The following is an 18,904-nucleotide window of genomic DNA, read 5'->3' on the forward strand; positions in this document are numbered from 1 at the left end:
TCCCATGTTCCCTCTCTGGTCCTCTGTAGCAACAAACTCCCTCTCCCCTCACCTCGCTAAACCAGTAACACCTGGGGACACTGAGTCCCACTCCCTCTGCCTGCAACCCACTGGAAAACACAGAAAAAACAAGAACCCCCCCCCACTTCGTCACATCATGTGCTATGAGAAGACTTCTGGTAGGAAACTTGGGAGGGGGGAGGGCAGGAGCCCCCTCCACCCCTCCAAATGGCACCCCTATCTCCCACTCAGATGGCAATGAAAAGAACCAATGACGTTATACTGAACCATCACAGTTAGTCCAGTGGGCACATGGCGTTTTACAAGGCCAGTGATAAACGGGCTAGTAAATCCCCAAACTCACACATCCTTTACCCCCTTCATAAGCATGAGAAATTTCCAATTGCTGTTTGAAGTTTGCCAAGTTCCCCCCGACCCCCCATCCTCTCTCATTACTGAAATGTCTAGTGTCACTCTGTCACTCGGTGGTTCGCTACTTCCCCCGAGGAGGTTGAACCTAGTTATGTTGTGATCAGTATGAAATAATGACTCAGCAGCAGCTGCTTGCTCAATTAGCTCCCGTGTGTTGCTTGTGAGACACAAGCGTTGCTTGGTGAGCTGATAAGGTGGCCACTCACGCATCTCCAGAACATTGTGCATTGCAAGACTGCTGGGAATGGTTTGAGGCTGCCCCTGCTAGCACGACTGCACCTCTGTCGGGTTACATCATCCCTATGCTGCCTTGGTGGAAAGTTACAGCAGCAGGACAACAAGAATAGAGGAGTTAGATAAAGTTGTTATGAGAAAGTAGGGAACTGCCAGAGCGAGGCAAATGCCAGGTGGCCTAACTGGGATCAGATAAGTTGCATGGGAAATGGGAAACCAGTAAGCAAAGGGCCATGCATGTGAAAAGTGTGTGTATCAGACAAAGAACCAATCAGCAGCAATGTAATGTTGGTGTGTCTGACGTTTGCTAATATGGAGAAGCCTATATAATATGATGCATTGTAAATAATAAATGATTCAGCTTGCAATCATATTGGTTGTTGTGCTTTATCCGGCCCGCATGCAACGCAACAAATGGTGACCCCGACGTGATTCGTATCGAATGAAAGTGTCGGTGGCCTGACCCAGGCGGAGAAGCCCTGAGCTCAGAGGCGAGCGTCCGAAAAGAGAGGCGCACCTGAGCTCAGAGGTGAGCGGCTAACCCCGACGTGACTCGTATCGAGTGATGATAGTGTTGGGAGCCTGAGCCCAGAGGCGAACGGCCAGGAGCCTGAGCCCAGAGGCGGGGAGTGCTTATCCGACGTGACTCGTATCGAGTGATGATAGTGTCGGGAGCCTGAGCCCAGAGGCGAACGGCCAGGAGCCTGAGCCCAGAGGCGGGCGGCTGGGAGCCGCGGCGGGGAGTGCTTGAGAAGCCCCCGGACCCTGACGTGACTCGTATCGACTGATGATAGTGTCGGGAGCCTGAGCCCAGAGGCGAACGGCCAGGAGCCTAAGCCCAGAGGCGGGCAGCTGGGAGCCGCAGCGGGGAGTGCTGGAGAAGCCCCCGGACCCTGACGTGACTCGTATCGACTGATGATAGTGTCGGGAGCCTGAGCCCAGAGGCGAACGGCCAGGAGCCTGAGCCCAGAGGAGGGCGGCTGGGAGCCGCAGCGGGGAGTGCTGGAGAAGCCCCCGGACCCCGACGTGACTCGTATCGAATGATGATAGTGTCGGGAGCCTGAACCCAGAGGCGAACGGCCAGGAGCCTGAGCCCAGAGGCGAGCGGAGGAGCTGCAGCGGGGAGTGCTGGAGAAGCCCCCGGGCGTCCGAAAAGAGAGACGCACCTGAGCCCTGAGGAGAGCGGCTATAAGCCGCGGAGGAGAGGGGCAGAGCAGCTAACGTGAGTACCGCTGTATCAGCTGAAGAAAAGGTAACACAGAAGCTTTATTTGCACATTATGAACCGACAGGGGGAAAAGATTTCCCCTGCTGCACTGATTTACTTATTAAGAAGAGAGGGGGAGTTGGGGAGGCTCCTCCTGACCGGCCTTCGGGCACAGGACGAGGAGGTGCTCCACTGGAAGCGAGCCCTGGACGGGAAAACTTTGGAGTGCATGGCGCAGGCAGAGGCTCGTGAGCAGGCAAAGGCTCGTGAGGAGGTGCTCCGCTGGAAGCGAGCCCTGGACGGGAAAATTTTGGAGTGCACGGCGCAGGCAGAGGCTCATGCCGTGGCCCCGGAGGTCGCTCGGACCTACAAGCAAGTAAGTTGTTTTGGCAGAAGCCCGAAGAAGGCGTCCTACGCTGGCTGGTCTGAGCCGGGGACAGTGCCGGGAAAACCGTTATGCTTCTCCGGTATGAGCAGCAACAGCTGGGTGTTCTGACACAGGCTGCACAGATTAAAAGAAGCCAAGCAGGGAAGGAGAGAGAATAAAATGATTTAATTGAAGAAAAGCTCATTTTTTTCTCGCCCCAGTCAAGGACACTAAGACTTGGTGAACAGCCCAGACTAAAGAGAGCTTGACTGGGCCCAAAAAAGCTAATGAGAGCTGCAAAATCCTGCCAGGCACTAACGGAATGTGTTAGCTGTCTCCTTTTGCAGGTATGGAAGAGATGCCCAAAGATTCTAGCAGCCCTGCCAATTTTGCAACCAGGAGACTGATTGCCTGGACCCATGATTTTATTGCAAAAGACCCCTTTACATCAGGAGAATTTTCCTACTGATGATTGGCCTAATTATTTTTTAGTTCCATTGTGCTTTTAAACAGCAGGAAAAAACGGACAAGGTAACGTGCTGGCTAATCTCTCCCTTGTCCGCTGCAGCCCCCACGTCCTGATTATTTCCCCCGTAGAAGCTGAACCACGACGGTGGTGGAAAAGAAGAAAAAACACTCACGTTGTTGATATTGCCAAAGTCCAGAAATTCCTGACTAAAAAGACATTGAGAACTGACCCTGGTGAAGAAACAAAGAATTGTACACTGGCAGGAAGAAATTTGGGACTCCTGCTGAGAAATGTGATGTTAATTGGATTTTGGGATTTATTCTACAGGCTGCGCCCTGTGTTTTGGATAAAATTTTTAGCATATATTGCCCTCCCTAATTGGATTGTAATGATATTACCCCCCCCCCATTACTAACCCCGGTTTTTTAGAGTTTGATTGTTTTTTGTTTTTAAAGTTTGAGAAAACTCAGCCAAAAGGTTTGTTGAGTATTCTCAAGGGGGGGGGAGTTTATGGTGTTATTAGGCATAAATTTAGGTAATTTGGGAGAATGGCTTTGAATTTATGTGACCCAAAGTACCTTTATGTAAAGTGCTTTTGTTAGCCTTATTAGGTTTTGTTAATTTGTGTTATGTGCTGATTATTGGCTGTTGTAGATTGCTTGATACTAGATGTAGCCTATATTATAATAGATAGGTTGAAAGCAGATGTTGTAATTAAAGTTATGCATAAAAATGTAGCCCCCATGGTGGGAAAGTACAGATAATTGCTTGTAGTAGAGATTAGAAGGGTGGGGGCTAGTTAAGAAGTATACCCTCCTAGCTAAATTGATAGTGAAATAAGTTGGTGTTCACATAGGCGGCAGGTTTGTATAATTTTTGGTGGGGCCCAAAATGGTGGTGCCCCCCCGCTCCCGCCCTGTAAGCCGATATAAAATGAAGCTACAACGCGTCAGTGCCACAAGATTACAAGGGTCAATTAAAAGTGGAAAGTCAGAAGCAGCACTTGCCTACTTCAATATACAGTATTATATTTTGTTGCATCTGTTGTGATGAAGTGGGAATGTTCTTAATATTTTCTCTGAATACTGTGTGGGTGCCTCAGTTTCCCCTGCAAGATGCCAACTGAAGGTGTTGGGGACAAAGAGATCAGGTGGCCTCCTTGTCCAGAAGAGACACAGAGGCCAGAGGAGGGAGTGTCAGTTTGGAGCTGGCTGGGGAAATTGGGAGAGACCCAGAACTTGGTTCTGGGCTCCCCACCCCCCAAGATGGACCTGACAGAGGGGTTCTGTTTTCTGTACCAACAAGCTCTGTTTAAACTGTGTTCCCGTCATCTAATAAACCTTCTGTTTTACTGTCTGGCTGAGAGTCACATCTGACTGCAGAGTTGGGGTGCAGCGACCTCTGGTTGCCCCAGGACCAGCCTGGGCAGACTCACTTTGGAAAGTGCATGATGTGGAAGGGCATGCTGAATGCTCTGAGGTCAGACCCAGGAAGGTGTAAGCTTCTTGCCCTGGAGACAGTATGCTTCGAGAGAGGAGGCTCCCCCAGAGTCCTGACTGGCTTTGTATGGAGATGTTCCAAAGCATCACAGCATCCCCTTCCACACCGTGCACTTCCCAGAAGTCCGCACAGGCACTGACACTCCCTCCTCCGGCCTTTGTCTCTTTTCCAGGCATTAGGAGGCCACCTGATCTCTCTGTTCTCCAACACCTTCAGTTGGCACCTTGCATTGGAAAATGATTTGGGAGAAATGAAGTAAAAGCTGCCCAAACCGAGCTTGAGCACTCCTGAATTTTGAGGTGTTCAAATCTGGAAGGCAGGTGCTGGGGGTGGGGGAGCATGGCAGCAACTGTCTGGAGCTGCATGGAGCCAGATACGCTGGTCTGAGTGGCACAGTAAGCAGTTTGGGGGTTGGAGAAGAGGTAGGGAGTTCCGGGGGCAGTCAAGGGACAAGGAGCAGGGGAGTTGGATGGGGCAGAGGTTCGGAGGGGCAGTCAGGGGACAGGCAGCAATTGGATAGGCATGGGAGTCTAAGAGGTTTATCAGGGGACAGGTAGGGGTGCGGTCCTGGGGGAAGTTGGGTGGGGTCTCAGGAGGGGCAGTTGGGAACATGGAGAAGGGAGGCTTAGATAGGGGCTGAGGTCCCAAGGGGCAGTTAGGGGCAGGGGTCTCGGGAGGGGGTAATTGGGGAACAAGGACCAGAGGGGCGTAGAGAGGGGGTGGAGGGTCTGGGGGGCAGTTGGGGCAGGGGTCTGGGGAGGGGCAATCAGCGGACAGAGGCTGGGATTCAAAGGGCTCTGGGCTGCTGGCAGCCTTGGGATCCCAGAGCCTTTAAATCCCAGCCCCGGCTGGGAGTCAGAGGACTCTGGGCTGCCTGCAACCGCAGGGAGCCCAGAGCCTTTTAATTCCCAGCCCGGGCCGGGAATCAGAGGGCTCTGGGCTGCCCACTGCGGCGGGGAGCCCCGAACCATTTAAATCTCAGCCGCGGCTGGGATTTAAAGGGCGCTGGGCTGCCTGCACCGCGGGAGCACAGAGCTTTTAAATCCCAGCCGCCGGGAATCAGAGGGCTCTGGGCTCGCCGCAGCAGGCAGCCCAGAGCCCTCTGATTCCCGGCCGCGGCTGGGATTTAAAGGGCTCTGGGCTGCCTGCAACCGCGGGGAGCCCAGAGCCTTTTAAATCCCAGCCGCGGCCGGGAATCAGAGGGCTCTGGGCTGTCTGCTGCGGTGGGCAGCCCAGAGCCTTTTAAATCCCAGCCGCGGCCGGGAATCAGAGGGCTCTGGGCTGCCTGCAACCGCGGGGAGCCCAGAGCCTTTTACATCTCAGCCGCTGCTGGGATTTATAGGGCTCTGGGCTGCCTGCAACCGCGGGAGCCCAGAGCCTTTTAAATCCCAGCCGCAGCCGGGAATCAGAGGGCTCTGGGCTTCCCGCTGCAGCAGGCAGCCCAGAGCCCTCTGATTCCCGGCCGCGGCTGGGATTTAAAGGGCTCTGGGCTGCCTGCAACCGCGGGGAGCCCAGAGCCTTTTAAATCCCAGCCGCGGCCGGGAATCAGAGGGCTCTGGGCTTCCCGCTGCAGCAGGCAGCCCAGAGCCCTCTGATTCCCGGCTGCGGCTGGGATTTAAAGGGCTCTGGGCAGCCCTGGCGGCGGCGGCGGCAGCGGCGGGGGGGCGCTCTAAGCAGGGGAGAAAAAACATTGGTGGGGCAGAGCCCCTGCTTGGGATTTATTCATGGGGCTAAAGCCCCAGAGCCCCATATAAGTCGGCGCCTATGGGTGTTCATGTAAAGAACGGTTTAGCAAGAGGAAAAAAGGATCGGGCCCAGGTGGGTAGGCAACAGACAGAGAAGCTGAAGAGGAAAAAAGGATCGAGCCCAGGCGGCGGGCAACAGACAACAAGCTTGGGAATTTCAAATATTCAGGGGGATACTTGGAATGGTGATTTAGTTGAGACAGGTGGTTGTTGAAATACAAGCGAGTAATTTAAGGCAGAGTAAAAAGTTCACTCTGTGATTGCTAGAGGGAATAGCAGTTGAATTTTGTAAAATGCTAAAAGAAAAGTTTTTGGTGTTTTTAAATGTTTGTAATAAATTTAGGTAAAGATATTAGTTTGTAATTGTTTGGCTATGAATAATTTTGCTGTATTAGCTGAAGAATGTATATAGTGCTATGTAATTGTAATTGTATTAGGCTTAAGGGCATATAAGTGGTGATGGTTTTTTTTTAGTGTTTAAAAGCAGAAGTTAATAGTAAGAACCCTTAAGCTGTGTATAGCTTTGAATTTAGAAGTAAGCCAGGATGCAATTGTATTATTGTAAATGATTTAATTGATGAAGTGATTTTCCTGTTTTGTACGCCCTTTGCAATGAAGTTTGAAGAGGCTTATTGGATGTTTTTTTCTGTGTGTGTGTTTAAGAAAAGAGGGGGAGATGTCGGGTTACATCATCCCTATGCTGCCTTGGTGGAAAGTTACAGCAGCAGGACAACAAGAATAGAGGAGTTAGATAAAGTTGTTATGAGAAAGTAGGGAACTGCCAGAGCGAGGCAAATGCCAGGTGGCCTAACTGGGATCAGATAAGTTGCATGGGAAATGGGAAACCAGTAAGCAAAGGGCCATGCATGTGAAAAGTGTGTGTATCAGACAAAGAACCAATCAGCAGCAATGTAATGTTGGTGTGTCTGACGTTTGCTAATATGGAGAAGCCTATATAATATGATGCATTGTAAATAATAAATGATTCAGCTTGCAATCATATTGGTTGTTGTGCTTTATCCGGCCCGCATGCAACGCAACACACCTCCACCGGCATGAGCGTGCGAGGTCACACTGGCAGGGGTGCAGCGGTGCACTCTTCACAATAAGGTCGCCCACCCGCCATACCGGACAAACCCCTATCCAGTTTTGTCTCAGTGTTGGACACAGGACAAACCATTTAAAGCCAGGACCGTCTGGCTTCAAACTGGCCTGCCTTTGCATGTCTGCGCTCTCACGTCACTGAATGAGACGCAGGATATCTAGGCCCACAACGAACCCCTGTCACGAGGGAGTGCAAGAGAAAGCAGATCGGGAAATGATACGGACGCATACAGCGTTTCATTAGCTGACCTTGCTACTCCGAATGGGCGTACGTGCATAGCCAACCAAGGTGTAGCCATTGGTATAAGGTGCCGGGAGAGTGACACCCACAGGATGAGAAAAGCAACTGGATTTACCTGAATTTCAACTGGCAATAGGTTTTTGTCCAAATTTTAGCTAAACGACAACTGAAATCCCAACGTGTGTCACACCTGGAGACTGCCAGCAAGGGAGAGAACGTAATGTGCTTCGATCAGAGAGATGCTCCAAAGACATGCAAAGTCCAGCACTTCTGGTTGGAAACCTCCATAGGTGAGCCAAGCAAGCACCAGAGAGAGAGAAAGAATTATGAAACATCAGGCTAAACCAAAAAGGAGCCATGGAGATACCATTGCCTTTATACATTGTCTCCCTGTGCTTGGAGTCCAACACAACCCAACAGCAGCGAGTTCTTAAACCTTGAGCCTGCAGGTCCTTGTGCTATGCTCAAGGCTGTTTTCTTGCCCTAGGGGTGTGAGTGGCGGCTCCACGGGGTGGTTTGCTATGTGATTACTCTGCGACTTAAAAAGTCCCGGCTTTTGCTTTCATGGGCAGCAGCACCAGACCTTTGGTTGCCCTCCCTTAGGACAGGCAAGAAGTTGATAGTTGGGAAGGATGGTTGCAAGAATCTAAGCGGAATAGATTAAACACAGAGGAGCTGGACAAGTCCACCGAGAAGCCAGATCTTCCGGTCTACTTGAGGCTCATGAAAAGACCAAGACATAGAGGAATTGGTGTGATTCCATGTCAGGGAGGAGCCAGATCCTGCACTGAGGTTCAATAATCTCCATATACCACAGGCCGTCTGCGCTTCGTGGATTCTATCCATTGTAGACACTGGCACCGACCTTCACCAGGAGAGCCGCTTTAGAAGCCCTTCCGAGCTCTGCCAGCAGGGGGCAGCTGCTGAATCAGGCCAGGATGATGATCAGTGGTTTGTATCGGGGTAGCCCCAGTGAGGATCGTGGCCCCATCCTGCCTGGCGTGTTACCAACATATAGGAAGACAGGTTCTCAGGACCACCTTGGCATTAACCCTCCCAGCCCATTTAGCACAAGCACGTAGACAATCTTGCTAAACTTGGCGGGAGGTTCTGTGCTCATTAGATAGGCTTTCCTTGTGGTACAGCCGCCCAGTTAATTAAATAAATCCTTATGCAAACAAGAACGGCAAGCGACGACTGGTTCAATGCCTCTCTTTATTGCAGGTAATTAGCCAACAAGGCTATTGAAATTACCGCCTTCAGTTACGCACATGGAGGAATAAATCATGTGCAATTATCACCCTGGGGAGATTATCAGCTTTTTCCTGCTACGATGTCGTTATGAGGCCGATTAAAAAGCCCAGCAAGAGGTCAGGTTAGCTCTGACTCCCTGCTCCATAAGGGAGGGGTTTGTCTACCTAGGGGGTCACGACCCAATAGGAGGCATGTATAGGTATCAAGGGATTGTAACCACCCTGCCCCACCCACGCTGCTAACTGGGAGATTGCTGGATCCTGGCTAGGAGATGGGGTCTAGTAGGGAAAAGGCAGAACTACCGCCACAAGGGAAACATTTAACAGAGACTATGTCGGGGGCTCAGAAGTGCGTGTCAGACCCTGTCGTCAGCATGAGTAACTGGGCCGGGAGCTGTGGAGCCCTAGGTGGGTGAGGAAAACACCTCCTTCCTGGGCCATGGAACCAGAAACGTAGTTCCTTGGCTACTGTTCCAGAGTCAGTCGACTCTGCAGCTCTCCACCGCGGATGGCAATACAGCCGGCGGATCCATGCATCCACAGATCCATGCATCCACAGATGGATCCACAGATCCATGCTTCCACAGATCCACCATCCACAGCAGCCCTGATTGCTGGGGGTCATAGTACACAATGACGGGTTCACTCCCCCTGAGCAGACCCTCCAAAGCCTGTCCCACTGCACAGCCCAGCGTTGATGCTGTATCTGGGACCCTCCAAATACAGTGGGGGCAGGGAGTTGCCCAAGTCATATCAGTGAGTGCCTGTATTGGGACCGCTTGGTATGTCACAGGTTTGGGTACTACCAACACTAGCCTGGCTAATGATTCACCCACAGGACCCTGGGGTGGATCAGGATTAAGTTACACACTGTTTGCCAGACTGGTGGGTATGAAAAAGTTACATGCAAGCTACTCCAAACAGGCATGGAATTATTTCTGGAATTGGCTTCTCCGGGAGGCAGCTCTCCTCAGATAAGCTCCCCATCACAGCTTCAGCTGATCATATTTCCTGAGTCTGATGAGTCACTTCCAGAGGAAAAAATGGGCCTGATCCCCACGTGCGGTGCGGAGTCGCCAACACCCATGCAAGTTCTAACAAGTCAGAAGGCAGTTTGCACAGTTGCTAGCGATTCCGCAAGGCCCAGGGTATTGAAGAATCAGGTTCAACGTGTATGCCGCTCGCTCCCCCTTGTTCGAGTACAGTCACACAGTCATTTCTATTTCTGCAGGCCCTGCTGCACGATTTTCAGGGTGCTGTTAGTTTCACAACACCTGCTTGTGCAATTCGTCTTAGAAAGTTATAAATAGTATATTTTCCCCTTGCGAGAGATTTGTGTAGCAGGATCAAAATGAACTTAAAAACAGTATTTTGGGGGCAGGGGCCATCTTTTTGCACTGTGTTTGTACAGGGCCTAGCACAGTAGGATCCTTCTAGGAATGCAAACAATGACAATTACAGCAATATTTAAATGGATCACAGGGGATGCATTTTCAACAAAGCATTCAGAGGGAGTGTTCCCTCTCCTTTATCCCAGGATTAATCATCACGGAGCTCTACTGCGAATCAGTTCTGTGGCACAGGCAGCGGGGCAGCCGATAATTTGTTTGGTGTGGGCGTGCGTATGGCACCTCTCAGTGTTCTGGTGTCTGGCGGAGGTGGCTGCCATTTTGGGTTCAGGTCAGTTGCAGCACGGTTCAGAGGAGATGCACGGCGTGCTCTCTCTCGTGGAGACCTACTTTTGTTCTCTCAGGCATGCCCAGTGCTGGCACCCAACTGTGCTGATGCCCTTGAAGAATTTTTCTGGCAGCCCCAAAGTCAACACAACAGAGTAGATTTTCCACCTCTTGCCCTTCCCCTGTTCCTCAGGTTCCTGTCTGTCCCACCCCAACCTCCTACCCTCTCTCCCAATAGGGCAAGATCATCGCCTTAGGGTATTTCCTACAACCTCAGCTTCCAAGAAGAGGTCCTTCTGGTCACAGGGCTTCCCGAGGAAGGCTGCACAGGTGGCTAACGTAGCCTCTTGCGTCTCTTTAAAAAAACCTGCTTATATCTCTGAGAGCTGAGTGGTTGGAGCAGTGGCTTGTTCCTGGCAAAGGCCTGGCTGCATCCAGGAACCATTTCAAACAGGACGGCACAGGAGATGAAACTATGGCGGGGCAGAGAATCCTCCCTGGGTGGCCAGTGCTGAAATCAGAGCCAGGGGAACGAGTCAGGCTGAAAAACAAGCCCGACCAAACCAGCTCCTTTGCAGTCTGCCAAGCCCCACCCCAGCTCAGCCAATTCAATTTGACACGGGCGAGAAATAACGCTACCACCGAATAGATACGTGCATCTCCGCGGCGTGTCGAGGCCCCGGGACGTGTCAGTCACAGGCTGCAGACATCGGAAGGTCAGGAGGAGGGGGCCACAGGAGAATAGCCACAGGAGAGCTTTATACGCTGGGGGAGACCATCTCCGGAGCACAGAGGGGAGTTGACCGATCTCTCTGTGGTCCAGATTCCTCCACCCACCCCTCGTTGGGTGTCTTCCAAGCTTTTAATAAGCAGCCTCCGGTACAAGGTGTAATTACGAGAAAACGCTCAGCCCTGACGGAATATACGATTTAAAGTTTGAAGGACCCCCTCCTGCTGGGTGGGCAGGTAAGAGCCACGCGCTGGCCCCTGACAGATGGAGGAGGAAGAGGAGGATGTAGGTCCCAAGCAAGGAAAGTCGCGTGTGTTAAGAGGAGGGACTGTTAGAGGTCACCCCCGTAATACAGCTGCTAGTGACACAGAGACTCATAAACGGACAAGGGCCCAGCTACAGTACCCACAGGCAATGGTACTTTTCCATCTCTCCTCCTCTGCCCCAGTAGAGCACGGATCTTGGGTTTAGACATTGCAGAACTGCTACGCCGGGTTCGGGGAAGGAGGAGGAGCTCCTGCTTGTGAGAACAGACTCTGGCTGGGTCTGCACTCCAGAGTCTATGCTGGCGTAGCCCCTAGCATGGGCGCAGAAAAACTCCTTCCGATGGCGTAGGAACCCCACCTCGCCGAATGTCATTAGCTGGTGGCATAGCTGCATCGACACTGGGGGTTTCGTTGGCATAGCTCTGTTGCCGTGTGTGTGTGTGTGTGTGTGTGAGAGAGAGAGAGATGCTGGTATCCGTTTTAAACGGAGATCAAGCCACAGAAACGTTGGAGCTCCCATGGCACACGGGAGCAAATCTACACCACAGGCCTCGACACCCTGATGAGGTTCTCTGTCTTGGTTCATTTCTCACTGCAGCGTGTGGCCTGGAATAGCAGGGCGCTGCGGGAGAGGAACGAGGCGAGTTATCGGGGCAGTGGGCGGCTCTGGACTGGCCTTAGGGTGACCAGATGTCCCATGTTGATAGGGACAGTCCCGATATTTGAGGCTTTTTCTTATATAGTGACGTATTACCCTCCACTCCCTGTCCTGATTGTTCACACTGCTATCTGCTCACCCTAACTGGTCTGCAGATGCCAGAACTACCTGAGGAAGCTAGCACTACGCCCAGCTCAAACCAGGAGCTGATGGATAAGCAGTGACAATGTTGCTGGCATGGATACATAGCACTTTCCAGCCACACATCGCACGACAGATACCAAATACGAATTCCTTCTCATAGCTGCCCTGTGAAGTAGGTACAGCATTATTACAACTGTGTCCACACTGGGGCGGTCGTACAGTTTGAGTTATACCAGTGTAGACACAGTCAAAGCTGTATAATGTGTCGGTGTAGACAAGACTCCATGCTGTGCATAACAAGAGCTAGCCCAGCACCTCATCCAGACTCTGGCTGGGAAGCTCAGCCCTTAAAGGTGCAGCCCCCCCCTCCCCCCGTACCACTCCTCCATGAAATGTGGTTCTTTACAGCCCTGACCCTAATCTCGCTGAACTCGCTGAGTTTTGCCTTGAACTTCAATGGGGCAGGATCAGACCCAGCAAACTGCAGGTTTTTAAAGAGTTTTAAACAATTAAATATTAAATGGCTGTGAGCAGTTTTTCTGTCCTAGCTTCCCACGACCAACTCCTTCACGGGCATGAAGGGCTTGTCGACATACAGACGTTGCACCACTTTACCAGTGTAATTAAAGCCGCACTGCCCACTATATGGTGTGGATGGAGTTATTTGGGTGGCGTTCTTTGGGTATAAAGGTGCCTTTGGCTTGGTTTACGCCTACAACATAGGTCACCCTAGCTACACCGCTCAGGGCTGTGAAAAATTTTGCACCTAGTTTGACATACTAGGGTTGACCTAACCCCCACTGTGGACACAGGGAGGTTGGCAGAAGAATTCTTCTGTCTCTAAGAAAGGCAGATGACCTGCATTGATGGAAAAACCTCTTCCGTCAATGTAGGAAGCATCTACGCCACGGTGCTACTGAAGCAGGCAGAGTTGCAACTGACCATCTGAGAGAAGAAAATGTATCTATGAAGTGGCTCTAGAACTAAAATATTTCTAAAAAGAAAAGGCTATTGGAAAACACAGGGATTATAATAGGGGTGACAATGAAACCCGTCTAAAGATTACACCCCCTACCAAAGAACCCTCAACCAAATTTACCATGGCCGGTATTCACTTAAAACTTATACTGCATTACTAGGTCAGTTACAAGTGTGATTTTTTTTAACCAACATATGGTTGTGCCGGTATAAGCCCTAACCACTTATAGGCATACAAGTTCTTCTGCTGGTATAGCTTATGTTTTATGCCATTATAAACTGCATCTCCATTAGGAGGGTTTGCTGGTTGCCGGCAAAAGGCTGGAACAAGCTTTGTTAAGCGCCTCAAACTGGCTCCAAGACTGGGCTTGATAACTTTATGGAGGGGCTGGTAGGATGAGACTGCCTACAACGGCATGTAGCTGATCCATGGTTGCAGTTAGCAAATATCTCCAACGGCCGGAGATGGGACGCTAGGTGGGGAGGGCTCTGAGTTACTACAGTGAATTCTTTCCCAGGTGTCTGGCTTCTGGGTCTCACCCACATGCTCAAGGTCCAACTGACTGCCTTATCTGGGGTCAGGAAGGAATTTCCCCCCAGCTCAAAATGGCAGAGATCCTGACTTCCTCTGCAGCATGGGGCATGGGTCACTTGCAGGTTTAAACTAGCGTCAATGGTGGATTCTCTGTAACTTGAGATCTTTAAACTTTGAGTTGAGGACTTCAGTAGCTCAGCCAGAGGTTCTGGGTCTATCACAGGAGTGGGTGTCTGAGGTTCGGGGGCCTGCGATGTGCAGGAGGTCAGATTAGATGACCTTGATGGTCCCTTTCTCGTCCTAAAGTCTATGAGTATGTCGGCTCCTTTTTGGTATCCAGTACATGTTTTGTTTCATTCTAGACTGTTGGGAAGACATTTTCTCCCCAGTTCAAGTTAGATATTTTCACTGGGTAAAACAGAGCCACTTCAGTTGGGGTCAGAGATCCAGAGTCACCATGCAAAGCCGAAAGGACTCTCTTTTCTCCCCTCTGGTGCAACATCAGACAGGATGGACTCCACCCCATGCTGGGGGTCAGCAGAAGGAGCCTGCCAATATTATTTATTATTTGTATTGTGGGGGTGCCAAAGGACCCTAGTCACAGAGCCCATTGTCCAAAAAGGACTACCCTCAGATACAGGGTTGGCCTTACGGGTGGGTGACATGGGTGACCGCCGTGGTCAGGGGAGACTCCATAGTCAAGATGCAAGGAGCAGAGCAGGGCAGGCCTGCAGTACGAGGCCATGGAGGGGGAGGCAGCGGGGGTCAGGGACAATGTGGGGGATGGGTGGGGACGAGTGGGGAGCCAGGGGTGCCAAAATACAAGTTGGCCCAGGGTGCCAATTTTCCTAAGGCCGGCCCTGCTCAAATGAAGCCAAAAATCCCCTGGGATTTCACCACCATTTGCTCCTACCCATAGCCTCGATTCAGCGTTGAACCTGAACCCAGACCTCCGGGCAGAACGTAACCCCGCACTGGGTCTGAACACCACCTCCTATAACATGCCTGTTAGCCTACTCCAAGGGGGGGGGGGGGTTTAAGAATCAAATAACCTTGTAAAGCCCTTAGCCCGTGTGAAGTGCTTCATCTGCTCATCCCCAGGAGCAGCACACCGAGCAAACGCCCAGGACTTTCCTATCTTCCACACCTGAGTTTGCCGTGAGCCAGTCTCTACCTTTGGAATGACCATGCAGTCAATGCTTGGACGTGACAAAGGCCAACCGGGGCTTGGGGCAACACAGCTCCTGCCCTTCCTTCCTCCAGCCCCTCATATAAAACCCAAACAGAAGTAGGTAGGTAGAGACCTTGGAGGGGGAAGGGACGGAGCCTCCAGCTAGTCAGTTCAGATAGGGACGGGAGGAGGGTGGAGCAAATTTTCTATGCCTTGTAATCCAGTCGTGCTGGTTTGCCTGTAAAAAACAGAACAGCCCAGGAGCACAGCTGCTCACTTCGCACACGTTTATGGTCCAAGGCCAACCATGACGCAGCGGAGAGTCCGGGTGTCCACCGAGAGTCCCAGCTACGCCGTCTGTGTGGTGGGCACGGAGGTCTCTGTAGACATCTATGGGTAAGATTCATTTTTCATACTGGGAGATTTGCTGAGCTTCGGCACTTTCTCTAATCCGCTTCGACTGTCCGAGGCCAATAGGGTGGGGAGCAGCCTCTAGTATTTCGTGTTTATTTTACAGATGAGCCCAAATGAAAAACACGGATCTAAACTCCCTTGCTGAAACTTGCACCCTGTCTCTGGCCCTCCGTCCCAATTTCCTAGGCAGCTTTAGCATAATGAGAGCTCTGGGGTGAACTGCTCCCATTTTCAAAAGGGAATCAGACACTTACTGAAACTCAGTGAGTAGGTCACTTTGGAAAATGGGACTTAGGCACTTTTTGAAATTTTCCCTTGGTCTCCTTGCATTATTTCCACTGCTGGAAGGAGACCACGGCCTGGCATCACCCTGTCCCCTAACTGGCTATGTGAGATATTCAAACAGTTCTGAAATGCAGATTCAAACACAGACAGCTGAGACATCTGCAGAGACTAAAGCCAGTGCACACCCCTGCTAAATGGATGCTATTTCTGGCCATCAGAGTGCTAGGCAGCAACCTCGCTGTGGGAGTGACTTGTAAAGAATTAAACTGGATGAAAGAATAACTATGCCTTCTTCTAAGTGCATAAAAATACATGAATATGCCAGAGTACGTTTTAAGGGGTAACCTAAGGAAAAGAAGGTTTTTCTGATGCGAAGACCAAGGGTTACTTTACTGTGCAGAAATGAGGCTGTATTTGCTAATGCTCTTCCATTATGACGATTTAATAACATTTGTACTGAAATGGTGCCGCCGGGCAAACCAAGCTGGGAACCTATTTTGCTAGATGTTGTTCTACACGTGATTATTAAAAAGTATTTCTATGACTGGCGCCTCAGTCTTGGACCGGGACCCCACCGTGCTAGGTGCTGTACAAAAAGATTGTTCCTGTTCTAAAGCGCTCGCTGTCTAGGTAACACAACGGTCGACATTTAAAGGTCAACATTAACCTGTTGTTGCCTTATTGCTACCCAAGAGCAATGGCGGTGCAGGAGCCCAGACTGGGGTGGTGAGAATTTGACTGCAGGTGCTGCAGGGGCGGGGGTGAGTGTGGAGGTTGAGGGTTAAAGATAAAGATAGAGCATAGGTGGGGCACCAGGCCCTGGCTGGCTGGGAGCTTCCACCCTCACTAGCAGCCCTTTTCTGCCTTTCACAATCATGGCAGCATTCAGTCCTGCTGCCCGACAGGCGCTGCGGCCCAGATCCATTGAAATCAACAGGGGTTAGGCACCTCGCTGTGTTTGAGGATCTAGGCCTGAGTAAATAGACGACTTTCTTCTCCCCCAAGCACGGACAATAAAACCAGGAGAACACACGCACGTCTGGCACCAAGCCTTGATTCCTCTCTTCCATCTCCATCCACTTCCTTTGGCAGCCACGGCCTCAGACTTCAGGACGGAATTAAAAAAATAATAATAGAACAACTTGGAACCATCCAGTGGTGGATGCAGTTACCCGTGTAACCACGCAACCTTACTGGAGTCACCCTCCTCCTTCCTTTCCTCATTCCCTTGAGTCATTGGCATGGCTACTACCTCATGTAAACCAATCAGGATTATTTACATTGAGAACATATGACTAAGGGAACATAAGAATCACCTCTTAAAGCAGGGGTGGGCAAACTTTTTGGCCTGAGGGTCGGGGGCTGGAATCAGGCGCAAAGCATTTAGCTTTAGAGCAAAGATGGTTCTTTTACACAAAAAAATTAATTGGGTTGGAATCTTTAAATCTGAACCAAGGTCAGAACTGTGTCTTGTAACAGCTGATGTCACTCACAGATTCCAAGGCCAGAAGGCACCAGTGATCATTCTAGTCAGACCTCCTGGATAACACAGGCCAGAGAACGGCCCCAAAATTTTTCCTAGACCAGATCTTTTAGAAAAAACATCCAATCTTGTTTTTAAAATGGTCAGTGATGGAGACCACAGCTATATTTGCTACTTGGGATCATTGCAATTGCAATGTCAGCAACATCAATGGGTTCTTCAGACTTTGCTTCCAAGTGGCTGTTGTCAATTAGGTGCGTGTGCACGCTCTCCGGATGCTGTCCTGGCCCTGTGCAGATCAGTGATTCAGCAGGCCTCGATAGCACTACCCAGAATGAATGACCACTGGCATGGTTCGGGGACAAAGGCTCTTGGCCAGGTTTACCATCCCAGCGCCCTGGCTCCAGGGTTACAGGTACACTAACACGAGTGCCCTGTGGCAAGGAGCAGCTCAGCATCAGGACTTTCTGCTGTCTCCTAGGCTGCACAAAGGGTTACGGCAAGGTACCCTGACATTTATAGGCTGAGACAAACAATTTACGTACCACCTTATGGGTTTCATGATATCTGCTTGTTAGGTCCCCTTGTCCCTTGCTCCATGTGTCTGGGGCAAAACATCCCTATTCATCACTTCTGTCAAACTCTCTTATCTGGTGCTAAGTCAGGAGGTCTGTAGCAAGGCGGGCTGACTCACCAGCACAGTGCCTCCTGCTGGTCATCTGGGAATTAGCTCTCTCAGCCCTGGAGCGCCCTCTGCAGTCTCTTTTTCTCCACCACATCTAGGCCCCACGTCCCTCCCGGACCACGGTGCCCCTTACCTTGGGATACTTCCCTTCACCCAGGAAACCCCTCACTCTTGAGCCCACCTTGCCTCAGTGACCCACTGCTGGTCTTCATCTAGCCCCATCCCTCAGGGGCAAACTGCAGTCTGAAGTGGCCACTCATCACTTCAGTGGCTAGGTGGCTGGATCTGTTGCCTTTCCCTGCAGCCTCAGTACCTCCTCAGGCCTTCCTGTCAGGCCTCAGCCTGGGAGGTCGCCAGGCCTGAGCTCCCCAGCTCAGCCTGCCCCTTCCCCAACACTGCCCTGTTGAAGGTACCCCATGCTCCCAGGCACCCCAGTCCTCCTCACCCCAAGGCTGGAGTGAGACTGCCTGACTCCTAGCTCACAGCCCTCTTTATACCAGCCCTACCGGGCCCGGATTGGCTGCTACCTGCCTTCCCCTGATTGGGTCCCCGGGGCAGCCCTTTCCCAGAGCTGGTTTTAACCCCTTTCTCTCCAGAGCAGGGTGCTCGGGCACTACAAGGTCCCTGGGTTAATCACACATACCCAGTATCTGTTGCTTCTCAGGAGTGTCTGTGTTTTAGCAACAGTAGCAATACCTTTGCCACGATCATTAATTTGTGAATACATGGCCTCACTTTGATGCAGAGCCTCTGGTCTAGACCTCAGGTCTTGCACCAGACCCAGTGCTCCAGGATCTCTCTCTTTTTCTCCCCTACACTGGTCATCTCATCATGCATCTTAATTTGAGGGGAATTTCCCCAACTTCTCTAAGAAATTATGAAACCATTTGTTAGTGTCAATAAAGCATCTGCTCCAAACCTATAAGGATACAGCTTTGAATACATAAAAGGCCAGATCGTCATGACCGTAAAGCAGGTATGATCACTTACAGCAGCTTATGTAGTGGCCCAAAATGTAGAGCTGGCAGAAAAACGGAAAAGATGCCATCAACAATTTGGTATGTTCTACGGTGTTTCTGCTTCGCAGGCTCCAAAATGGAACTATTTTTCCCTCCCCCCCGCCCCAAATCATGAAACTTTTTCAAAATGTTTTTAAATGCATCTCCCAGGCCCTCCCGTCCTCACTGGTGCTGTTGAATGCAATTAAATGAATGACATCCAGGATTCTTTTTTCCATTTTTTCATCCCTCCTCCCGCTCTTTTCCTTTTGCTACTCTGTGACTTTTCACACTTTCTCTAACCTTGGGAAAGGAATAAAAGAAAAAAAA

The 18,904-nt window shown here is 50.9% G+C and overlaps 2 protein-coding genes across 2 annotated transcripts in view; one reads left to right on the forward strand and one right to left on the reverse strand.

The window, feature by feature from the left end:
- The window catches only part of LOC120387624 (protein-arginine deiminase type-2-like), a 175,345-nt gene that overhangs the window by 116,554 nt on the left and 39,887 nt on the right, over window positions 1–18,904 (reverse strand). The window lies entirely within an intron of this gene.
- Window positions 15,017–18,904, forward strand: part of LOC120387627 (protein-arginine deiminase type-3-like) — a 32,173-nt gene continuing 28,285 nt past the window's right edge. Inside the window, exon 1 of the mRNA XM_039508559.1 lies at window positions 15,017–15,105. Coding sequence (XP_039364493.1) covers window positions 15,017–15,105 — 89 coding nt within the window. The remainder of the gene's footprint in view (window positions 15,106–18,904) is intronic.

Source organism: Mauremys reevesii, linkage group 21, assembly GCF_016161935.1.
Source record: "Mauremys reevesii isolate NIE-2019 linkage group 21, ASM1616193v1, whole genome shotgun sequence".
Lineage (NCBI taxonomy): Eukaryota > Metazoa > Chordata > Testudines > Geoemydidae > Mauremys > Mauremys reevesii.